At 37.1% G+C, this 24,383-nt stretch overlaps 2 protein-coding genes across 3 annotated transcripts in view; one reads left to right on the top strand and one right to left on the bottom strand.

Annotated features, from left to right (window-relative positions):
* Positions 1-3,593, top strand: part of LOC107687345 (5'-AMP-activated protein kinase catalytic subunit alpha-2-like) — a 22,383-nt gene extending 18,790 nt beyond the window's left edge. Inside the window, exons 9-11 of the mRNA XM_016484626.1 lie at positions 1,252-1,753; positions 1,839-1,965; positions 3,106-3,593. Of these exons, the coding sequence (XP_016340112.1) occupies positions 1,252-1,753; positions 1,839-1,965; positions 3,106-3,347 (871 nt within the window). The 3' untranslated portion in view covers positions 3,348-3,593. The remainder of the gene's footprint in view (positions 1-1,251; positions 1,754-1,838; positions 1,966-3,105) is intronic.
* Positions 3,594-10,647: 7,054 nt separating this feature from the next.
* Positions 10,648-22,826, bottom strand: LOC107687339 (cell surface glycoprotein 1-like). Of its 2 annotated transcripts, none has more exons than XM_016484621.1 (19): positions 22,650-22,826; positions 19,952-22,007; positions 18,729-18,890; positions 18,332-18,644; positions 18,119-18,213; positions 16,636-16,661; positions 16,421-16,455; positions 16,160-16,307; positions 15,688-15,847; positions 15,236-15,368; positions 15,089-15,123; positions 14,406-14,481; positions 14,265-14,299; positions 13,506-13,551; positions 13,293-13,382; positions 13,142-13,161; positions 13,018-13,033; positions 12,716-12,820; positions 10,648-11,519 (listed from the first exon to the last, which is right to left on the bottom strand). In XM_016484621.1, exons 1-19 carry the CDS (start codon positions 22,659-22,661, stop codon positions 11,495-11,497), a joined length of 3,588 nt encoding a protein of 1,195 aa, XP_016340107.1. In that variant the 5' UTR covers positions 22,662-22,826; the 3' UTR covers positions 10,648-11,494. The 2 variants fall into 2 exon arrangements, with proteins under 2 accessions (XP_016340107.1, XP_016340108.1); XM_016484622.1 differs by having other exon boundaries at positions 18,332-18,641.
* Positions 22,827-24,383: the final 1,557 nt, after the last annotated feature.

Raw genomic sequence — 24,383 nt, 5'->3', positions numbered from 1 at the left:
ATACAAATGTTTTTTTTTTACCAAAACATTTTAATATTTAAAAGAAGACATCCAGGAACATATTTGTTGTTTTGAGTTTTTAATCAATTCTTTTCTTTAATCAATTAATTATTGGATGTTCAATATTTTACCCATACTTCAATTAGGGCTGAGTAAAAATATGTATTTTATGTTTAATTGCAGTCTTGACTTGAACTAACCCTTGAAAATTATATAAATAATATAACCAATATATAACATGAATAATACTTAATAATTCTTAAAATCCAAACATAAATGTTGTGCGATTAGTAGTGTAATAAATACACGATTAATACAGTACTATTATTTTCTTCCCTCCTGCATGACAGAGAGGATGAGTGGTTTAAGCAGGACCTTCCTTGCTACCTCTTCCCTGAGGACCCCTCGCATGACGCCACAGTGGTGGACGAGGAGGCCGTGCACGAGGTGTGTGAGAAGTTCGAGTGCACTGAAGCCGAAGTACTGAGCAGCCTCTACAGCGGAGACCCTCAAGACCAGCTGGCCGTGGCGTACCACCTCATCATCGACAACCGCCGCATCATGAACCAGGCCAGCGAGTTCTACCTGGCCTCCAGTCCCCCAACCTGCTCCTTCATGGAGTCATCAGTCAATCAGGACACGGCGCGTTTACACTTGGCAACATCAGCTGACTTCTCGATCTGGATAACCGATCGGATCTGTATTTCCCGCGCAATATTTAAATAAGTCTGCGGTGCAAAGCCGACCTGAAGTGGTGGGTTTTCTTTTGAAAACAATTTTCAGTCGCGGGACATTTTACAAATCAAAATAAATGTATGAGTCTCACTAGCGCTCTGTTCTTCTGACAGATCGGGAGAGAGGGGGCGGCGATTTGCGTGATGTCGACCTGCGAATGCAGACACGATGGCTGGATTGCGTTTATATTACACTGAGATCCGATCACAATGCGTCCTCGACTACCTCTGGACCAGGACACGCTGATCGGATAACATTCCGACCAGAAGCGCGTTTACACTTGTCTTTTCAATGTGTATGTGGACAACATCCAGATGCAGGTCGCACGTTAATGCCAAGTGTAAATGATAGAGGAGAGAACTAAACATTCAAACGTCTGCTTACACTTTAGGCCTGTGGCTGTTTTATTAAGCTAATTTTATTATTTTTATTTCGATTTCGGCTTTTAAGGATTATAGCCACATTTCTTCTAACGCAACTTTTTTTCCCTTCACTTTCTTCCCTCCTGCATGACAGAGAGGATGAGTGGTTTAAGCAGGACCTTCCTTGCTACCTCTTCCCTGAGGACCCCTCGTATGACGCCACAGTGGTGGACGAGGAGGCCGTGCACGAGGTGTGTGAGAAGTTCGAGTGCACTGAAGCCGAAGTACTGAGCAGCCTCTACAGCGGAGACCCTCAAGACCAGCTGGCCGTGGCGTACCACCTCATCATCGACAACCGCCGCATCATGAACCAGGCCAGCGAGTTCTACCTGGCCTCCAGTCCCCCAACCTGCTCCTTCATGGAGGAGGGCATGCCTCTGCCACCAGGGGTCAAACCTCACCCCGAACGGATGCCCCCGCTCCTGGCCGACAGCCCGAAGGCACGGTGCCCTCTGGATGCCCTCAACACCACCCGACCCAAACCGCTGGCGGTAAAGAAAGCAAAATGGCACCTTGGCATACGGAGCCAGAGCAAACCCTACGACATCATGGCTGAGGTTTATCGTGCCATGAAACAGCTGGAGTATGAATGGAAAGTGAGTGGCTCAGAAACACACAGGTATTCTTGTTGGACTAGTGAGAATATAGATGTGTTATTGTATCGGTTGTGGTGGGATTTAGGTGGTGAACCCCTATCACCTGAGAGTGCGCCGGAAGAATCCTGTCACTGGGAATTTGGTGAAGATGAGTCTGCAGCTCTACCAGGTGGACAATCGTAGCTACCTGCTCGACTTCAAGAGCATTGATGGTGAGCATCAATCAGTCGGTCTTTTCAGACTTTTTAATGCCAAGAAAATCCCCCCAAAAATGAGGATGCCCTTGCTGAAATAAAATGGCAGCTATTTATTTTCCTGTACAGAGATCTACTTTTACTGTACAAGAAAAGTAGTATGATATTATTAAATTATAGTTGTATTAAATAATAATATTGTTAAGTTATACTCCAGAAGAATAGACTTTTAGTTTAATTTAAATTGGCTTTCTGTGACTTTTGGCTTTGTGTACTAAAGGCAAAACAAATTAGGATCTATGTTGAAAAAAAAAATATATGGGAAATATGTACTTTGAAAACACCAGAAACTGAACTGGGTTGGTAAGATTTTTTTTTTTTTTGTATGAAATATTTAAAAATTATGCTCATCAAGTCAGCATTTTTAAAATCAAAAATACAACAAAAACAGTAATATTGTGAAATAGGAATATAATTTAAATTAACTGTTTTTATTTTAATATATTTTAAAGTTTAATTAATTCCAGTAATGGTATAGCAGTCAATACTCCTGTCTTCAGTATCACATGATCCTTCAGAAATCATTCTAATATGATGACTTTCTGCTCAAGATACTTTACTTATTATTTTCAATATTGAAAACCGTTGTGCTGATTTATATTTTTGTGGAAACAGAGATACAGAGATTTTTTATGATACATTGATGAATAGAAAGAAAAGCATAGCATTAATACTTTTTTATTTTATTTTTGCAACATTATAAATGTCTTTGCGGGTACTTATTACCAATTGAATGTGTCCTTGCTGAATAAAAGTACTGATTTCTTTCAATAAACTAAATCTTACTGACCCCAAACTTTAGAAAGACAGTATATTTTTACAGAGAAACAGAAATAATACTCCTATTTTGTAAAAATAGACTTTAAAATCCTCTGTTGTTTTAATGCGAACAAATGCTTCCATGCTTCCACAAATCGTTGGCATTTATTATTTCAGTAAAAGATCTGCTTTCTGTCTCTTTTGTCGCCTGTACAAAAATCCTAGTTGTTCCTCTATCCTAGATGCATTGAGCTCATGTGGGCGATGTAGGGTTAATCCAGCTTGTTATTCCTCACAATATCTCTAATAAAATTGAAAAAGTCTTTTGCTCACTTTCAGACGATACGATTGAGCTCAAGTCAGGGTCGTCGACTCCCCAGCGCTCTGGCTCTACAGCCGGCCTCCATCGACCACGCCTCAGCATCGACTCTGCGACCGTGGCTGTTGAGATGCCCCAGCTGAGCAGCTCTCTGCCGGGCTCTCTGACCGGGAGCACACCTCTGCTGGCTCCGCGGCAGGGCAGCCATACCATGGACTTCTTCGAAATGTGCGCCAGCCTCATCACTACCCTGGCTCGCTGAGACCCTCGCACACCATCATCTGATGGTCTTTACCTCTTTACAGTTAAAAGGTTAAGGGTTGTGATTTTTGGGGTTGGGGTGCTTTTAGGTCAGTCCCACAGTAGCGACACAAACATACAGTGCCTAAAGAGTTTTTGGACTGACCTACAAATGTATGAAAGTCATTGCATTAGTTAACTAATAAGTCATGAAATTTTTTTTTATCATCACTTAGAGGGTTAGTTCACCCAAAAATGAAAATTAGCCTGTGTTTTACTCACCCTCAAGGCATCCTAGGTGTATATGACTTTCTTCTTTCAGACGAATCCAATCGGAGTTTTATTAAAAATTGTCCTGGCTATTCCAAGCTCTATCATTGCAGTCGGCGGGTGTTTCTGTTCAACAGTCCACAAGACGTCAAATAAAGTGCGTGCATCCATAATAAAACGTGCCTCACATGGCTCCAGGTGGGTGAATAAAGGCCTCCTGTAGCGAATCCATGTGTTTTTGTAAGAATTTACAAAATATCTTACTTTACTTAATATCCTAATGATTTTTGGCATAAAAGAAAAATTGATAATTTTGACACAACAGTGTATTGTTGGCTATTGCTACAAATATACCCATGCGACTTATGACTGGTTTGAATTCTTACTAAGTTATAAATGATAAATTCCGATTATATTCCATCCATTGATGTTTGACAATCAGATACCTTTTTTTTCCTTTTTTTTTTTTACATATGTACTTTTTTTTAACAGTGCATTGTTTTGTTATTTTTAACCTACCTTGGATCTTTTTATTTTTTATCTAATGCAATGACATTCATTTTGTCCAAAACCTTTTTAGGGCCGCTTTAACCAGAGGTTCTCCTCATCATCATAAGTTTAAATAATTGAAAAACTATAACCATACTTCTGATTTTATATACACATTTTTTTTTTTTTACAATATATATTATACAGTATATTTATATTCTCATATCAGTCACTTGAGTTGTATAGTTTAGTTTAATAGCTGTTGATTGCAATGATATACCAAAAATAGGTTTATACATACAGAGCAAAGATCATTATTTAATTATATTAGAGATTCTTGCTTATTTTACAAAGAATTCGTATCTATCATATTATTTAAGTGGCAATTTATGGAGTGAATAACTTGAGTGTTCTGGGTTTGGCTTGCAGTCTCCAGAGAGCGTTTATCAGAGAGCAGTGTAAATGCTGTTGCTGTATGTCACAGTGAATCTCTGATGATACACGCCATCTGCAGTGGAAAAGCCTGACCGTGACCTATCTGTGTCTGTCTCAGAGACCTTGCTTACATCATGGGCTGTGCTGCTGCCATAGAAAGACAAATACGCTGGAGGAAGGCAGACCGACCAGCCAAAGAGCTTCACTGTTGTGCCTTGATATGGCTAAAATTCAAACAGAGAAGAATAGAGACGCATGAAGTAGAGAATGTGCCAGTAATTGTGTTGATACGAGTGAGCCTTTAATTAGACGGCCTTAAAATATTCCCAATGCTTGAGATTACAGACAGCCAGAAAGACCTTATTAAAGCATTCATCCTGAATGACACATTCAGCTTTATTAAATTTATTTATGCTTTAGAACCTAGATTTTAATACTATATAAAAAAATTATTTGATGAATCATCTGACAAAATTGAAAAAAAAAAAAAAATATATATTAATATATTACAATGTTTATGTATTAAAATATATATTTTAGCAATCAAAATGTAATATATGCAGTACGCATTATTAAAGGATTTAGCTCATAATTTAAGTTTAAGATTATATCTATTATATATCAATTTAATTTCTATAGCTGCTACACTACCTGTCTAAAGTTTGGGGTAGGTAGGTAAGATTTTTTAATGTTTTGAATGTCTCTCCTGATTATCAAGGTTGCATTTATTTGATCAAAAATACAGTAAAAAAATGTTAAATATTATTACAATTTAAAAGAACTGCTTTCTATGTGAATATATTGCAAATTGTAATTTATTTCTGTGATGCAGATGTGAATTGGCGGCAGCATTCAGCAGGAATATGATGATTTGCTGTTCAAGAAACATTTCTAAATTATTATCAATGTTGAAAACGATTGTGCTGCTTTATATTTTTGTGGAAACCATATTAAACTACCATTCAAACGTTTTGGGGTAAATAAGAAAAAAATTAACTTTTTTTCATCAAGGATGCATTAAATTGATCAAAAGTGACAGTAAAGACATTTATCATCTTACTAAAGATTTCTATTTCAAATAAATACTGCCCTTTTGAACTTTATATCCATCAAAGGATCCTGAAAAATAAAATATCACAGTTTCTCTAAAATAAACACATATTTCTGAAGGACCGTGTGACACTAAAGATTGGAGTTATGATGCTGAAAATTCAGCGTAGCATCACAGAAATAAATGACATTTTGCAATATATTGACATAGAAAACAGTTGTTTTCATTTGTAATAATATTTCACAATTTTTACTGTATTTTGGATCAAATAAATGCAGCCATTCAAAGAGAAGAGACATTCAAAAACATTAAAGAAATCTGTATCAATCCCAAACTTTTGACTGGTAGCATACTGAAGTAGACTTGCTTAAACATTATATAGGTGGTGTGTATCTGATGAGAACATATAAAGTGACCGAAGCCAAGAGCATTTAGAAGAGCGTCACGTGACCCCCTTCCCTGGGATGCCTTAAATAGATTGTGAACTTTATTGTTTCTAATCGAATATGCTCTAACATATGTTTATGTGTGTGGTTGTTTGTATGGAGTAGATACAATGTACTTATTAGTTACACATTTATTCTTTATTTAAGCTCACCTCTGAAGTGTTACTTGTGAACAAACAACAAAAGAAGTGGGGATTCAGAAAGTGGATTTGTTGTAGTTGTCTTTGTGCCAACGTGTATGAATGGACAACTACAACACAGCCAGGAAATAGCAGTGGAAGATGACAAAATGAGAGGAATGAATACTATATGCAGATTATACACTATGAGAAATCATTCAATCAAACACAGCAGCCAAAAAAAAAGAGGTTTTCGGTTCAGTCATTTGAATCAAACATTTTTATTTGTTTTGAACTAGTAACAAGCTAGATCTCAGTCATTTTCACATTCAGTCCTGCTGGTTCATAATTCATAAGGACAAACTTGATCACAAATTGTATTTGTAAGGAATGGTTGAATGGCTAGCGTTGTGTGCATGAGCAGAGCGTTTGTGTTTTGTATAAGTATGCTGGATTTTTGTGATACACGGCTGCTGTTGTACCATTTTAACTGAACGTAAAACAGAAAGATGGAAAGTTCTCGCAGAAATCGCTTCATATCATTAATATGAAATGCAATAGATGTGATACCTCTAAAAAGTTTAGTGGTTAAGCGGAAACTACACTGCTGGGGGACGGTTTTTTGTGATTTCCGGAGAAGATTAGACTGGATTATGGTGTTGTTTTCGTGGAAAAAATGAAATTCCTCAGAGAAGTTAAAGCCTTTACGCATTCTTAACATTTTCCCCACAAATCCCAAGTTCACTCCAGGTCGTTTTGAGGATCAGTGCGACTTTTTGGAGGTGGGGGGGAATGTACTGATGTAAAGCTTGAGAAAATAGACTGGTTTACTTATCGCTCCCTGCTGCTGGATTTTGCTATTACATTAAAGCAGCACTATGTAACTTTTTCTCTGTTCAAAATTTGCAAAATGTATATAATGAGCGAGTATATCAGGAATTCATCTTCCAAACCACGTTTTTGTCTTATTCCGAATCACTACGGTACACTTATAATAAGTACTTATATTTGGACTATTGTAGCCTGGTCGGGTCGTCACCGCTGCGGAGTAACACATACCTGCGTGAATCGCCATAGACATAAACTTAGAGAAGTAGCTCCGGTTGGAATGTTCTTCCGCGGGATGTGTGCAGTTCTGTTTATTAACCGCTAGAGCGCCAAAAGTTACATAGTGCTGCTTTAAAGGGATAGATCACCCAAAAAACGAAATCGTTTAACTCATTCATGTCGGTCTAAACATGTATGAGGTTCTTTCTTCTGTTGAACACAAAAGAAGATATTTTGAAGAATGCTGCTGGTAACCAAACAGTTGATGGTAGCCATTGACTTCTATAGTATTTTTAACCATACAATTGAAGTTAATGGCTACCAGCAACTATCTGGTAACCAGCATTCTTCAAAGAAACTCATACATGTTTGGAAAAAGTGGAGGGTGAGTAAACGATGACAGAATTTTCATTTTTTGGGTGAACTATCTCTTCAGTATCAGATTTGGATGGGAATGGCAGGAATGTGTGCATGCTTCATGCAGTTGTGGATAGTATTTGTCATATTTAGAGGCCAGATAGCAAAAGTCTCTTATGACAGTTTAATGTCTGTTATATCAGCTTTATTGCTGTGTTTTGTGGAAACTGGTCAGAAACTTTACGGCCCCCATTAGTTTGACGGGCGTTTGTGTGACGGCCGTGGCTTCAGCTCATGTTCAGTGTTTTTTGTCTATGTAGAGGCGTTTGTGCTGGATATTATACCCTCCCTCTCTCTCCAGTGTATGTGTTTTCTGCCTGTTCCCGAGCCCTGCTGGGAGACGACCTCTGCCTGTCAGTGTCTACATGTCTGTACTGTACATGTGTGCGTGTCACTTCCTGTCTGTGTGTGCGGTTTAAATTTGAAAAGTTATGCACTGCATGGTGTTCCTGTTCTGATTTGCACTTTAATTTTTATTGTTAAAAAGAAAAAAAGGGAAAATAAAGCGCTATATGCATTTTGTAGTTTGTGTCGTTATTTTGATTTAATTTTAAAAAGTATATATATATATAGCTGTTAAACAACAGCAAATCAACAACTTATATATGATGATATAACAACTTAAATATGATTTCTTTTTCAAAAAAAAAAATATTAGGCAGCACAACTTTTTAAACATAAATATTAAGTTAATAGTAAGACATTTTCTTAAATATCAAACCAGCATATTAGTGACACCGAAGACAAGAGTTATGGCTGCTGAAAATTCAGCTTTGCCATCACAGATATTTTGAGATATATTAAAATAGCAAATAGTTATTTATTTGTATTATATCAAAATATTACTGCTTTCACTGTATTTTTATGAAATAAATGAAACCCTTGGTGAGTAAGTAACATTTCAAAAACAAAAAATCTTACTGATCCACACTTCTGAATGGTTAGCTTTTATAATTATCTAAAACATTTTAAAATATTTAATTTATTATTAACCTTTAATCGTCCCTTGATTTGAGCAACGTTAAAGTCCCTTGGGGTCAGATAGACCCCAAACTTTTACAGAGCGATTGCATAAGGAAATATACATTTTTTATATGACAAACTATATATCTTTTTTTTTTATTTACTTCTCAGCTATACATTTATGCTGTGCTTTTATGGATATTTGGTAGCTTTTTTACCTATTTACTGCACAAATACTCAACTATGCCATAAATTGGCTTATAAAAAATGATTTTTTTTAATGAAAAAATCCCTTAAATTATTACCTAAATTAAATATAAAAGGTTTCTGGATATTGGCCCATGTGTTAGGGATAGAATACTGCCATCTGCAGGTTAGAGAAAAATCTTTAGGTATTATAGTTAAAGAAAGAAAGTGCAATGACCACATATATCCAGCAGAGGTCCATAGGCACTCATTCATTTTCAGTTCAGTTTCAAGTCCATTTTTCTTCATGTTTCAACTTCTCCTCACAACTTTATGATATATATTTTGTGAATATATATTTAAACATTCTAAATAAAAAATCTTATCTACATATCTACATAAAAAAATCTACATAAAAAATCTGTATTTTTGTATTTATTTTTGTTGTTGTCTGATATATTTTGAATTGTTTGCTTTTGCAAATTATTATACATAAATTTGCAGAAATGTTACAAGTCGCCACTAAAAGACATGACTGTAATCACATACTATTTATTTCAGAAAATTATTTATCACAAATAAACACTGCATAATCCTCCTCTTCAGATTCCTGGTAATCCTGTTCAAACTCAGTTTCATCTTCTGTGTCAGTAGTAAAGTCCTCAGGACTATCTGGTTCAGTGTTCTCTGGGCCTTCTTCACTGTCACTTTGATCCAGTATGAAATCCAGGGTCTCCTCAAGACTGTACCTTTTGGCCATGGTGCTGCCACAGAATGAGCTCAGTGCAGGACCCAGACAGCCACTTTTATACCCTAACTGTGAGATGTTTTCAAAATACTGCTGCAGCTCTTTCATCAAACAGTAAACTTTCTCAGAGTGCAAAAGGTTAGCTGCCTTTCATCTTTCTTTTATCTGCCCTTTTCTCTCTGTTTCTCTGTGTGTGTGTGTGTGTGTGTGTGGTGTGCTATGTCTACCCCTTCACACTGTTGTGCATTTATGTCTGATTTTATTTGCCAAAATCTGAAAAATGCCCCAGACACCTGCGTGTGCCTTTAGAACAACCAAATCAAGTCCCGATTTTTGTGTGTGTGTTTAGATAGATTATTTAGGAAAAGTTACAGAATTTCATGCCCATGGAATGAAGGGAGAACACTTTTAAAAAATAAAGGAAAATTCAAATGGGGTCAGCTGGACCCCAGGGACCGATTAAGGGTTAAGTACTATATTTGTAAATTTATTAAATACTTAATTAAATCATTTATATATTTTCCTTCCTTCCTTAACATAAACAGAACAACAATTTTGTGAATATATGAATATGAACGTATATATATATAAGCTAAACGGGCTAGATGTCACATTTTATTTTAGCATGTTTTAAATGTTAAATGCATGTGTAATTATCATATCTATTTTTAATTATATAATTATTTATTAATTAAATTATTTTACACTACTGTTTAAAAGTTTGAGGTCAGTAAGACTTTTTTTTTAAAGAATTGAATACTTTTATTTAGCTAGTATGCATTAAATTGATCAAAAGTGACAGTAAAGACATTTACAATTTTACAAAAAAAAATTCAATTTCAAATCAATGCTGTTCTTTGGAACTTTCTATTCTTTAAGTATAATGTTTTCCACAAAAATGAATGAATGAGTAAATAAAAACGATTCCATTTTAGATGATAATGAGAAATGTTTCTTGAGCAGAAAATCATCCTATTAGAATGATTTCTGAAGGATCATGTGACACTGAATGACTGGAATAATGATGCTGAAAATTCAGCTTTGCATCACAGCAATAAATTACATTTTCAAATATATTAAAATAGAAAACAGTTATTTGAAATTGAAATTTCAGAATATTAATGCTTTTACTGTATTTTTGATCAAATAAATGCAGCCTTGGTGAGCATAAGAGACGTTTGAAAACATCTGACAGACTCCAAATATTTGAATCCTTTACTTAACATAAACAGAGCAACTATTTTGAAATAACAAAGGCTGAAGATACACAACTGTGTCATGTATCGTCTTCACCAGAAAACTTTTACAAAATAAACAACACTTAAACATGCACTACAAGCACGAGCATATTTTCCTGTAACCCTGAAGACTGGGAATACTTAAACATGCTTGTAAAATATAAAACAAATAATATAATACTAATTAATCTAATACAAATACAAAGTATGTTTATAAAAACCTTTAAATTGCAATTATAAACTTCTAAGTAAATGATACCACAAAATAATGATGACTTAGGAACTGCATTTTAATGTTGACATTGCAATAAACTGTTAAAACCGAACCCAGATGTGAAGCTGTTTTAACCTGCGCAAACTGTCATTTTTTTTAATTCAAATTGTTTAATTATGGATTTTAAAATTATCAGACAACCTCAGACTAGATAGACCGTCTTTGCCACAGAACTCATAACTAACACTTAGATCTAATGGTTTAAATAATCCGAAGAGCTTCTCACCACACCATACACGGGCCTTTTTTCACAGAATGAACATATTATGCATGAATATAGAAGAACTCGCCTGCAGCCACTTACAGACTGATGCACAATCACAAACATAATTCTTCCCACTTGACAGACACGTCTCCGCTTGAGCTTGTGTGGGTGACATTTACTGTGGTGCTCATCAAAACACAGCCCACAGGAGGGTTATGAACTCAGAAACAGTGAAGATCCAGCGCAGTCTGTCTTTCCCCCTCGCAGCCGGAGTTATTTGACTATTTTGAGACGAGTTTGATTGGCCTAGAATAGACAAACATGTTCTCTAAAATGTCAGTAAACATCATTGTAGCCTAAAAAGGCCAGCGGTTAGGAATGACCAGGGTTTAACAATTTAAAGCCAGCACTAAATGTCCAAAAGTCAAGGGGGAAGTAAAAAAGACTGAGAATAATCTATCTTTCCATATGAATATATAAGGAAGAGAGAGGCTAGTTGTCACATTATATTTGAGGCAATTTTATCCTCAATTTTTTAAAGGCTAAAAGTATGTATAATAACAATATATAACTATAACTATATATGTGTGTGTGTGTGTGTGTATATATATATATATATATATATACACACAGTATATGTATATATATATATATATATATATACACACAGTATATGTATATATATATATATATATATATACATATACTGTGTGTATATATATATATATATATATATATACATATATTTGTTTTTAATTATATAAGTATTTATTAATTAAATTATTTTACATTACTGTTTAAAGGTTTGAGGTCTTTTTTAAAAGAATTTAATACTTTTATTTAGCTAGGATGCATTAAATTGATCAAAAGTGACAGTAAAGACATAATTTTACTAAAAATTCTATTTCAAATCAATGCTGTTCTTTTGAACATTCTGTTCATTAAAGTATCATGTTTCACACAAAATATTAAGCAGCACAACTGTTTTCAGTTGAGATAATAATGAGAAATGTTTCTTGAGCAGAAAATCAGCCTATTCAAATGATTTCTGAAGGATCACTGAATGACTGGAGTAATGATGATGAAAATTCAGCTTTGCATCACAGGAATAAATTACATTTTAAAATATATCAAAATAGAGAACAGTTTTTTGAAATTGTAATAATATTTCACAATATTAACGTTTTTACTGAAATTTTAATCAAATAAATGCAGCCTTGGTGAGCGTAAGAGACTTTTTTTCAAAAAGAAATCATATAGACTCTAAACATTTGAATACTAGTGTATATTTTTCATATTTCTGATTCAAAACAGTAGTTATTTATTCATTTATTCTGTTCTGTTTGATGAATAGAAACATTTCAGAAATGTTGCCTATTCTTCAATAATAAGCTGTTTAATGGTTGGATTCACTGTGACAACTTACCCCATATAGTGCAACAACATGATCTGCTATTGGGGCATGTTGTCACAAAAGCTCAAAATGTGTTTAATATACGTACTTGCTGTAAATAGGCATGGAGCCTCCAGCTATGATGTCGGCGTACAGGTCCGGAGGAGGAAGAATCTGGAGGTCTGAGACATCTAAATCTTCTTCCTCTTTATTTCTGAAGGAAATATACAATAACAACATGATCTAGTTGGCAGTTAGCACTACGGCTGCACAGGTTGAGGGAATGAGAAAAACCATCTCAAACATTCATGTAAAACCAGTCTGACCACATACTCCTGTGGGGAAAAGACATCTCACGAATTACTGTCTGTGTCATGTGTGAGAACATGCATATTTTTTGTGAGCACTTACAAGCTGTCAGGATCCTCTTCAAGGGGTAACAGATGAAACCAGAAGTGGAAAGAAGAAGAAGAAAAAAAAAGTGTGGGTAGATGTGACTGTTTATGTAATTCAGGTTTAGAGAGTCAAAACATACCTGGTGTGAGCTCTGGCATTCTTGACGCACAAACAGCCAAATAAGGAAACAGGAGGTAGAGATTAGTTGCTATCCTGTAATCTAATCGTTTACAGTAAGCGATCTTTAGTGAACTCAAAGGAAGTAGACAATAACTAAAGCGATGGCCTACATTGGGCTGTTGTTTTGTGGTAGAGGCTGAGAGGACGTCTTGGGTTGCATAAAGAATGTGGCGAGTTTTTGAATCGCTTCCTGTTTTCTTCTGCAACACAGTAAACAAATGCTTATTAGTACAGAAAAGTTAGTACAGAAGTATGACATGTCATTTTAGTGAATAGAATAGAATAGAATAGAATAGAATAGAATAGAATAGAACGGAACTTACAGCACGTTCATATAAGTTGAATCACTTTGGTCTTGGTGAACAGGATCTGAAAAAAATTAATTAACGCAGGGACAAAAAAACATAAGAATCAACAAGTTAATAATAATAATAATATTTATTATTATTATTATTATTATCATCAACAATTTTGGATTTTATTTTATAATTATGACTTAGAATCTCATAATTTTGACTTGTGTCATAAGTTTGTCAGAGTTTCTTTAGCTCATAATTTAGAATTTTTGTTATAATTTGGACTTTTATGTCATAATTATGACTTTTCATGTCAATTTTGACTCTGTATGTTATAATTCTGATGTTTTATGTCATAATTATGACTGCTCATGTCATAATTTCAATTTATGTCATAATTATTACTTTTTATGTCATAATTTCAACCTTTTATGTCATAATTGTTTTTGGTCATAATTCTGATTATGTCATGATTTCAACAAAATTTCAACTTTTTATGTCATAATTATGTTTTTGTCAGTTTTTTTTTTGTTTTTTGTTTTTTGTCATAATAGACTTTTTTATCTCATGATTTTAGCTCATGTCATCATTCTGACTGTTAATGTAATAATAATCATTTACCAAAGTGTGACTTTTTTGCTTATGTGGTGGAAATAGGCTTCCATAAATGTAACTATGAACAAGTGAATGATATACTGTAGCTATAATGACTAATATAGTCTTGGATGTTCCCAGTTGGTAGTGTTCCTGTGAACATTTTTCCATGATGTCTCATCAGTGACTCACCTTGAGCTGGTGTGGCGTGTGATTGATTCAGCGCTCTGAAAGATTGAACATACACCCCTCGTAAACAATACAACAGCTTAACAGCCAAGTTTTGTAACCGAGTACAAAAGAAGGCGAATGTACACACAAGATAACACTCACATGTGTGCTGTTTCATTAGCAGAGCCAAACACAGGGTCGTCATCATCACATGTCCACTCATCACTGTCTTCTGAGACTGATAAAATAAATAAATAAATGAGTGCCGTCAAACGATTAATCGCGATTAATCGTTTGACGGCACTAAAATAAATAAATAAATAAAATAAAAACTTCATTACATTTTTATAGCTGCAATATTTTGATTTACTAGAAAACATTGCGGTTTATGTCTTGAGTAGGATTTGTATTCTGTATTATAAAACACAACCATCTAAAAAACCAAATACCGCACAGACATTACCCTCATGAAAATATGCTGTACTGATACCATGGTTCACTTATGGTACTGTATCAGATAAAATACAATAGTATTTTTACTATGGTATTTACCTGAAATATATACCATGGCACTTCATGATGGTATTCCAAAGTATTTCAATACTACGATGTTATTCTCATTAAAGTAGTGTTACCATCATAGAATATTTGTAGCATAATGTGGGGTTGGGATTTTGAACCAATGAAATTTTACAGTGGGCGGGGCTAGTTAGTGCAATGCAGCAGAAAGTAATCAACAAAATATTCTGTTGCATATTGTGGTCATGGCTGGATAAGACAGTGTAAAACACACAAAACATATTAGAAATAAATATTATGAATCAAAAATAAATGAAAACTCTTACAGCTCTCATGGTTCATGCCATAATGCTCGGAGGTTCTAAAAGCACACATGGAAACAAATAACACTTCCATTTGTAAACTGTAGATCAAGATCATTTTAGCACGCAATGCTAACATGTTGTAGCAAGCCTGGTCATTTCTATGGCTACCTGCTGCCTGTACTGGTGACCTCTGGGTCTCTGAGTCCATTGTCTTTGAGTCTGTTAGATGCCGTTGTCATCTTCCCCAGCTCCATAATGCCACTGATGTTCAAATCCACACTCTCCACCGGGACGTAGCCGTCTGAAAAACAACACACAGCACACTGCCAATCTGCATTCCAGCAGAAGCATCTGAAAAATGAGATAAGCGCTTACATACACCGTCTAACAGATAAGTCAGAGCTCAAGGACTCGTTCAGGTCCTTGCTTAGTGACAGATCTATTTAGGCATTTAGTCCTTGTCAGGGTAAATTCGTAACAATGCTCATTTTCCGCACCTCATTTATCTGTAAAACTCATTTAGCGCGATGCTAATTATTTGCGACTTTTGCAAGAGCAAAGATAATGGGCTAAATTAATTTGTGTGTATGTAGATTGTGTATTTGTTGCGTTGAGCTCACATTTGTTGTTGCTGTCCTTTGCCAGCCATTTTCCTTTAGGGCAGTTGTTGGTACGGATGATGCTCACGGTGTCTCCAACCTTCACCGGCAGGTCGTTTTTACTGCCTTTACAGTCCTCTAACACTTTAACATGATAAATGGGCTCTTCCTGGCCTGTGATCTGCATTAAACATCAATACACACACAGACAGTTACATTAACACGTGCTCATCACTTAACTGACCCTGCCATGTGGATTAAAAAAGAATCCTTGCTGTTAGCGAGGAATTGAAATGTACGGCTCATTTCACGTTTGATTAAAACTATTGGGTTTTAGTGATGGTAAGTGCACCTTTTGATTTGCTTGAGGAGTTGGATGTGGATTGTAATACGTAATGGATTTTGAGAGTTTAATAAGCAATAATTATGCAGAATTATTGGTGCGAACACACCAATACTGACTTGTAAAAAAATGCTAAAACAAATGAATTACCTTAAATTTTTTCCTCATTTCATTTTCTTTCTTTTCCTTTTCTTTCTGCTCCTTCTTTTCCCTCTCCTTCTCTTTCTCTTTTTCCTTTTCTCGCTGTTTCTCTTTTTTCTTTAGCTCTTTGTCATCTGCCACTTTTCCTGAGTTCTTCCTGTGGATTGAATGCTTTCATCATTACATCCAGATAAGTTGTTTTGGGAATGTAGACGTAGTTTAAATTAGTACTGTGAATTTAAAAATTACAAATAAATTGCTGCTACAAACCTGGAGAACAAGCTTTTCTTGGGAGCCTCCTCCACCTAATAAGGTTGGGTGATTAAAGGCAACGTGTTTCAACAAATCATTTCAAAAACAGAACATGCAATAAGAAGACATGAAAAATAGGTGATAATGCTACAAATGCTGCAGTCATACGGTACTGACATTAACCTTAAGACTTTAAACAGTTATTCTAAAACAATTTTAACGGTAAAACTTACCGCATCTGGAGCATCAGCATATGGATCTAAGTTTCAAACAATAGGAAACATACATCAGTGAGATAAAAGAGAATCTAAAATAAACGAATGACATGACTATTTCCTGCGTGTTTATCGTTTTTGTGGATCCGAAGGTCATCAGAGATGAGATTACTGGGAACATAAATAACTACACTTAAAAAAAAAAGTGTTTTTGTCCTGGTTTCCAGTTAACTATCTAAACATTCCTAAAATAAGAATTTACTTGAGAAGCAAAATTATGTAAGAATATAAGACTTGATTTCCGAGAATTTTACACCAAATGGCAAATTATTTTTCTTTTTTTAAGCATTAATCATATTGTAAATTGTATTAATTTGTGTCAAAAATAATTGTTATATATAAGTCATATTTTTTGAAAACAAGGCTTCATATCTTCCAAAATTTAGCTCCAAGGAAATTGGATCTTTAATGAATAAAAAGTGCTGAATTATTTTTAATAAAATACATCCCGCGAACCCTCTCTGATGTCCCGATCTAAATCAAATGATTCACGATACGCGATCCGATTGGAGCGCTTCGAAATAGTGAATAATTTTACGACGCAATGGTTTAACTGATTCGGAGTTTCAGAAAGCTCCGTTGTGTTCTTTGCTCGCTTACTCTATATAATTTATCCGTTGTTTGAATAACCGTGGAAATGAAATCATTACAATTAATAGGCCTAACGTACAATGTTTTTATTAAACTGTAATAACGTTAAATATCCTACAGTTTCCGTCGTATTAAAAACATTTCATAAAAATGTTCAAAATCATCCCCCCCGAATGAATTTTTTTTCTCAAATCGCACCCTGTATATATATATATATAATATAAATCTTTGCTATCACTTCTTATCAATTTAACACATCCTTGCTGAATAAAAGTTTTAATTTCTTCCAAAAAGAATAAAAATGTACTGACCCCAAAGTTTTGAACAGTAGTGTATATTGTCAGAAAAGATTTATATTTTAAATAAATGCTCTTCTTTTTAACGTTTTATTCATCAAAGAATTCTGAATAAAAGTATCACAGGTTCCAAAAAAATATTAAGCAACACAACAGTTTCCAGCACTGATAATAAATCAGCATATTAGAGTGATTTCTGAAGGATCATGTGACACTGAAGACTGGTAATGATGCTGATGATGATTCAGCTTTGGATCACATGAATAAATTAGATTTTTGATGTATATTAAAACAGAAAAACTTTATTTTACATCGTAATAATATTTCACAATATTACATTTGTTCCTCTATTTTTTATCAAATAAATGCAACCTTGATGAGCATAAGAAACTCCTTTAAAAAAACATTACAAATCTTTCTGATCCCAAACTTTTGAACAGTAGTGTATACACACACACGCACGCACGCACACACGCACACACACACACTGTTTTTTAAAGAACCTAATGAAAACTAGAAAAAAAAGTACTTTAGTGAATACTTCTCGCACTTACTCTTTGGAGGTCCTTTCTGTTTCTTAGTCTTTGTCGTTTTGCTTTTTTTACTGTCTACTTGATCATCAAAGACATTGTCACCTCTTTCAAGAGTCCTAGAGGAAAGTCAGAAACAAAAATGTCATTCAGTGTTCAATACCGATAACACATACTTTTTAAAAAAATTTTTAATTTATATAGTCACAGTAAATGATCATGCATTTAACGACTTACCCTGATGGAGTCAAGGCAGGAGAGCTTCGCACTGAGTCCTGATTTACAGCAGCTTGAGTTTCTGGAAATGGAGAGCCAGAGTTCATAGACCCATAATCCACATCTCTATCATCCATGTTCGGAAACATGTCCTCTTTCAACTGCTGTTTTGGGCTCAACTGTCTCAGGAAGGCTTCCTCATGAGCTGAAATTGGCCTTTTGGTACTAGAAGCTGATGATGGTACTGATGGAGGCCTAAATGTTGAAAATGCTGGAGCCTTAGGTTCCTCAACATCTTCATAAAACTCAAATGAGTTGTCATATAGTGATTCTTCTGATGAAAAAAAAAGGTCATTTATTACTTAGGTAGACAAACACTTAGCACAGAGTTTCAGATTTTTGGGGGTCATTTTGTTACCATGTGTTTCTAGAGGTTCAGATGGTGTTGTGGGAATCTGGAGGTCTCTGGCAGGAGACTGAGTTGGTTTCTCAAGTGGGGGATCCACAATGGGTGAGGCTGGCAGAGCCTTCCTAGGCGGTGGGGGAGGAGGATTCACTGGTTTGACCACTGTCACCACCCCTGCAGACAATAAATATTAGAATGGACAACCAATGGACCACCACCACCAAGCCATACATAAACATAAAAATAAACTTAATTCAACATATTTTATGAAAACAAGTCTTGCTTTCTAATGCAATTTCATAAATTTATCTTGTCGACGTTCATTCGATATTTTTATTTTAAAGAAGTGTACATTGTACCTGCATTTATTGCGTTCTGAAACTAACAAGGAAAAAGACTAAACTGAGAAAGTTACGTCTGCAAAGCCAATGGAAATGGCAAGGTCAAGGAAACACAGCAGGTAGAACAGGACTATGGAATGAAAATGGAGGAAGCATGATGTTTATACTCAAGCCTAATCAAACACACAAGACTAAAGTGAATACAAAGCAGAGTGAATTGTCTCTTTTCACAATTTTAAGTGATGTAATCATGTTTAATACCACATAATTGACAGTAGAGGTCATTTTAATTTCAGGCTGTAATGAAAACAATTATTTTCTCGGTAAAGATGTTTCTAAACTATGAGCAATATGGTCTAATTACAACAACTGCTTACGAGAATATATTGTATATAAGCCTAATTAGCATTTAGTTCAACTGAAAACTGAAATGTCCCAGTTTTAGATATTTCCTTCAGACAGATTATTCTTTGTCATTCTGATTATGAAAGACATGTTGCCCAACATAGCTACAATAGACTTACATATCTTGCATAACAACCCTCCCTGAAGGAAGGAATCCACCTAACTCCTCAGTCACAAAGGTATTTAAACACTGCTTTCCAAAGCTAAAAGATATTTACAATGGTGAAGAATTAAAAAAAATAATTTATTATTTGTGTTGACTAAATTTTGGACTCTCAGGAAAAGCAACACTCTACAAAATTTCTGAAACTGCCAGAACTTCATCTGAGACTTTTTTTTTCCAAAGTCATTTAAGCATCCATCTGTGCAAATGTCAAACTTATTCATACATGACTGGCCTACAACAAAAGAAGCCTTCTACAATGGGTGAAATTTATCTCAGACAACAAAACCGTGGCTAAGATTGTACAGTGTGAACCCCATACTTACTGTGATCAAAGCCATTAACTTCGACAGTTTCAGGTGGGTAAGTTTTAGGTGGCAACCGAGTATGATCCACATAGTCAACTGGAGGGAGTTTAGGGATATCAAACACTTCGGGTACAGGTTGGGCTTCCTCAGGCAGGGTTTCTAAAGTTGTGGCAAGCTGTGGTAAGGTTTTTTCAAGTGGAGCTAGATCAGGTTGGGTCACCTCAGCTGTGGCAGTCTTAGGCAGAGGTGTGGGAGTTTCAAGCAGAGGTATCTTGGGTGTAGCTGTCTCAACTAGGGTTGTATTTTCAGGTATAGATGTATTTTCAGGTGTGGTAGCCAGTGGGTTCACTGTAGACTTTCTCTTGGCCTTTTCCAGAAGGTTAAATACACGGCTATCATTTGGTGACCGTTTTACCGAGGCCATCTCCTCTGCTCTCGCCAAGACTGAGAGGGCTGAAAGTGGCTTGGTTGAGGACTGGTCCTCATTAGACCTCTCTTGGTTAATAGCTGCCTTGTCAGTCAGAGCTTTTGCATTCTCCAGTAACACGTCTAGAGGTGCAGCAGGAGTATAAACTTCTGGAGGAGGGCTTGAGACTGGAGCAGGTGTATATTCTAAGGGATTCACCAAGGGCTCTGGAGATACCGCTGGAGGGGTGGATGGGGCAGGGGACCTGGAGACAACTTGACTCCTGGGAACTGGGGCAATAGATGTACGTATTGCTGGAGTGGGTATGGTTTGCTCAGAAAAGCCTCCATCTGGAAAGTCTTCATCAAAAACAGGGGGCGGAATATCAGTGAATTCTGTAGGTGGACTTCCTTTAGGGGGAGGAAATACTTCTGATAAACTGAGCACATGTATATTTGGTTTGGAAGATTCAGTGTCAGGAGGAGATGAAATAGAGGTTTCTGGTTTTGATTTAGGAATAGCTTGAGACGGTGTTGGGATGGCTGATTCAGGAATCTTTGGCTCAGGGCTGGCAGAGGTTGAACTGCCTGGAGCTGGAATACTTGGGGCAGGAATGTTGGGGAAAGAAGTTATTCCAATTGAAGTCTGAGAAGGTACAACAGCCTTAGGAACAACAGGTACACTTTGAGTAGGGGGAGTAGCTGTTACAGTTGGGTCAGCAGGAGCTGGGTGACTTGGAGCAGGGGTACGACTAGCTGGTGTTGGTCTTTCCACTGTATTTGCCTCCTCATTCTCATCTTTGCTATTTTTTTGAGTGGTAAACACAAAATTATTGGGTGTGTAATTCCGAGGTGTATAGGGGCTGGGTTCAGGCTCTGGGGTATCAGCTTTTATTGGAGGCACTGGCAGAACCAGTGGAAGATTGCGGTCGTTCAGAGACTTTTTGGCAGTGGCAACCTCTTTTACTGTGTCTGCCTTCTCATTCTCATCTTGGCTAGTTTTTTGAGGAGTAAATACAAAACTCTTGGGTGTGGACATTTTGGCTGGTGGAACGGATGCAGGTGTAAGTGGGCTGGGTTCAGGTTCTGGGCTTTCAGCTTTTTTTGGAGCCACTGGCAGAACCAATGGAAGATTCCTGTACTTCAGAGACTTTTTGGTAGTGTTCACCTCCTTCACAGGGTCTGTTTTCTCACATTCATCTTTGTTCGTTTTTTGAGGGGTAAATACAAACTTTTTGGGTGTCGTCACTTTGACTGGTGAAGCGGACATAGGTGTACGTGGACTGGAATCGGGCTCTGGAGTTTTGGTTTTTGGAGCCACAGGCAGAACCAGCGGAAGATTCCTGTCTTTCAGATTCTGCTTAACAGTGTTGACCTGCTTATTATCCAGCAGTTCATCATTATTTATGGGTTGGTTCTCTCTGGTCTTTAATCCCCAAGGTGGAGAGAGCTGGCGACTGAGATTTTTGTCCTCCTTGAAGACTACACGTGGTGCGTGAAGCGACCCTTTTTGAACAGCAGCATTGATGGATGAGATCAAAGTATTGCTGACTTTTGTCGATGGAGGGATGGTTTTGGGTTTCTCTGGGAGGGCAGGTTTAGTCTGGATCTTCAGACCATTTTCACCCTGGAACCGTGCCTTCAGGGTTTTAAAGTCTCTTGATTCATCCTGATGTATAAAATGTAGTAAACATTAAACATTGCACTATGGAATGCATATGACAGGTTAGTATTTTCAGCGAAATCTCAGAACTTAACAAATAAACAACGCAACAACATTCATGTGTTTACAAGAATCGGAAGGCCGTGTGATGACACGCTATTATTGTTCAATCAAATTCCGTACATTTTAATAGTCAAAACCACACCAGTTGATGTCAAAATGCATAGTAATATTCAATAGAAATTAACAAGCTGAGGTGAAAGAGCCGTGTTAAGAAAATTGTGTCTCTTTAAAGCAATAGTATGACATTTGAATTGGCAATAAGCTAGTTTCAGTAAATCAATAAACTGATTTTTGGTATCGGAAACTCTTACAAAAGAGATTGCAATACCATGGTACTGAACAAGTACCATATTTATTGCATTTACATGGTAATTCAAAGAATAGCATGGTACTACCAAAATGAGGTATGTACAAAAACTTGGTATTGTAAATGTACGTCCCAAACTCAACTTTCTTCACAATTGTCCAATATTAAATTTTAATTTATGCATTAATTTGTGTTTGAGGAACCCATATGGTAAAAATTAAGCCTAGCTCATACTCAGAAGTTGTCAACAGAATAACATTCATGTCAAGGTTTCTCACCTGTTCCATCATTCTGACTCAAGTCTTCCAGCAGTTCGTCAAAAAAGAGGTATTTCGCTCTCCTCAGCCCCTCATAATTAATAATCCATTGAGTTATTCCTTTATGATTCGAAGAGATCCAGCATGTACAACTAAAATGGTGTTGTGTCGCAGTTGTTAGAGGATAAATAGCACGTAGAGTGAGAACTCGCCCAATGGCCCTGAAACTGGAATGAGGTTGGATGAGCGTGTTCATGTGTTAGTGACGAGATAAAGGAATGTCTCGTCAAACAAGTCACTTCATTGAACGCCAGCACTGTTTTCATTCTTAAAGAATGCAGTCAGTCAAGAACCACAGAAATCCATGAAGGCAAAGCTTCTATTGTCAAACAGCCGCAATCAAACTCTCATTACGTCTTTACACCAGGTATCCTAGAAATAACACAAAAATATTGGTCGATATTGTTCACACACCTCTTGTGATTACATTCACAGAGCATGTGTTTTACTCTCAGGAGATGTGTCTCTCCCTTGTCAAAAATCTAATCTGCTGACTTCAAAGAAAGTTGGCCCTTAATTTAAATTGCCTTTAAAGACATGTTCCTTATCATTACCTCTGAGGAAAGGAAGTTCCCTTTCAGTCAGTCACGCTCGACGTTACGTCAGTCGTGACTGACGAATTGGGATATCGCTTCGATAGACCAATCACCTTCGAGTGTTAACTAAACAAGCCAATGACAGTTGGCGTGCGTGTTTCGCCACGCGCATCCCGCCCCGCAGCGCAGGTATAAAAGGAGAGCGCGTGCAAACGCACATCAGCTTTTCGCTTCGGAGCCGAGCCTTCTAGTAAGCAAATCTCCGCGAGTGTTTTGAAGAAACAGCTGGCGTTGGTGTGACGGCGTATCAGCGGGGGTTGTCATCCAGGCTGCTGAAACCTCGGTGAGCTGCAACTGTCATTCTGCGGTCCCGCCGTGACCTCCCCTGGGCGCTTCAGCGCTCTCTCTAAAAGCACAGGCAGAGGACAGGATGTCGATCGCTGCATCGGAGGGCGAGCTAGGCTCTGGAGATGAGGATTCGGCTGCGCTGCCTCTGTCAGGAAGAGTGGCGTTGCCCGAGTCAGATCCAGAGCTGACCGCTATGTTTTCCCGGGCCGCCGAGAGCGTTGGGCTGCACTGGAGACCTCCTCCTTCTCCCGAACGCTCAAGGCTGGATGATAGGCCGCGCGTCGGCAGCCACCTCCGGTGCCATTCTTCCCTGAAGTGCATGAGGAGGTCACGAAGTCTTGGAGGGCACCTTTTTCTGCCCGAAACAGACTTAGTGCCTCCTCCGTCCTCACCACCCTCGATGGTGGGGCGGCCCAAGGGTATGTGGACATCCCCCCAGTCGAGCTCTGCCCGCAAAGCGCCGCCGCCTGGAGGCGTACTCCATGCCTTCCGTCCAGGGCCTGTAAGTTCACGTCCGCTCTGACGGCGAAGGCTTACAGTGCTGCTGGACAGGCCGCTTCCGCCCTGCACGCCATGGCCCTCCTGCAAGTCCACCAGGCCAAGGCGTTGAAGCAGTTGCACGAGGGTGGTGCTGAACCAGGTGTGCTGCAGGAACTGCGCACGGCGACGGACCTCGCACTTAAAGCGACGAAAGTCACGGCGCGGGCCCTGGGTCAGACGATGTCCACATTGGTGGTCCAGGAGCGCCACCTATGGCTGACCTTGGCGGATATGAGGGAGGCCGACAAGCATCGCTTCCTGGACTCCCCGA

This window comes from Sinocyclocheilus anshuiensis, unplaced genomic scaffold, assembly GCF_001515605.1.
Source record: "Sinocyclocheilus anshuiensis isolate Anshui unplaced genomic scaffold, SAMN03320099.WGS_v1.1 scaffold1661, whole genome shotgun sequence".
Lineage (NCBI taxonomy): Eukaryota > Metazoa > Chordata > Actinopteri > Cypriniformes > Cyprinidae > Sinocyclocheilus > Sinocyclocheilus anshuiensis.
This window is presented reverse-complemented; position numbering and strand designations above follow the sequence as displayed.

What these genes read in the sequence shown, in the direction of transcription:
- LOC107687339 (XM_016484621.1), bottom strand. An exon ending in ATGCTGATGCTCCAGATGCG is followed by an intron (nt 16,456 to 16,635) that starts GTAAGTTTTACC and finishes CAACCTTATTAG; the next exon opens with GTGGAGGAGGCTCCCAAGAA. An exon ending in TGGCATGAACCATGAGAGCT is followed by an intron (nt 14,482 to 15,088) that starts GTAAGAGTTTTC and finishes TTATTTTATCAG; the next exon opens with TCTCAGAAGACAGTGATGAG.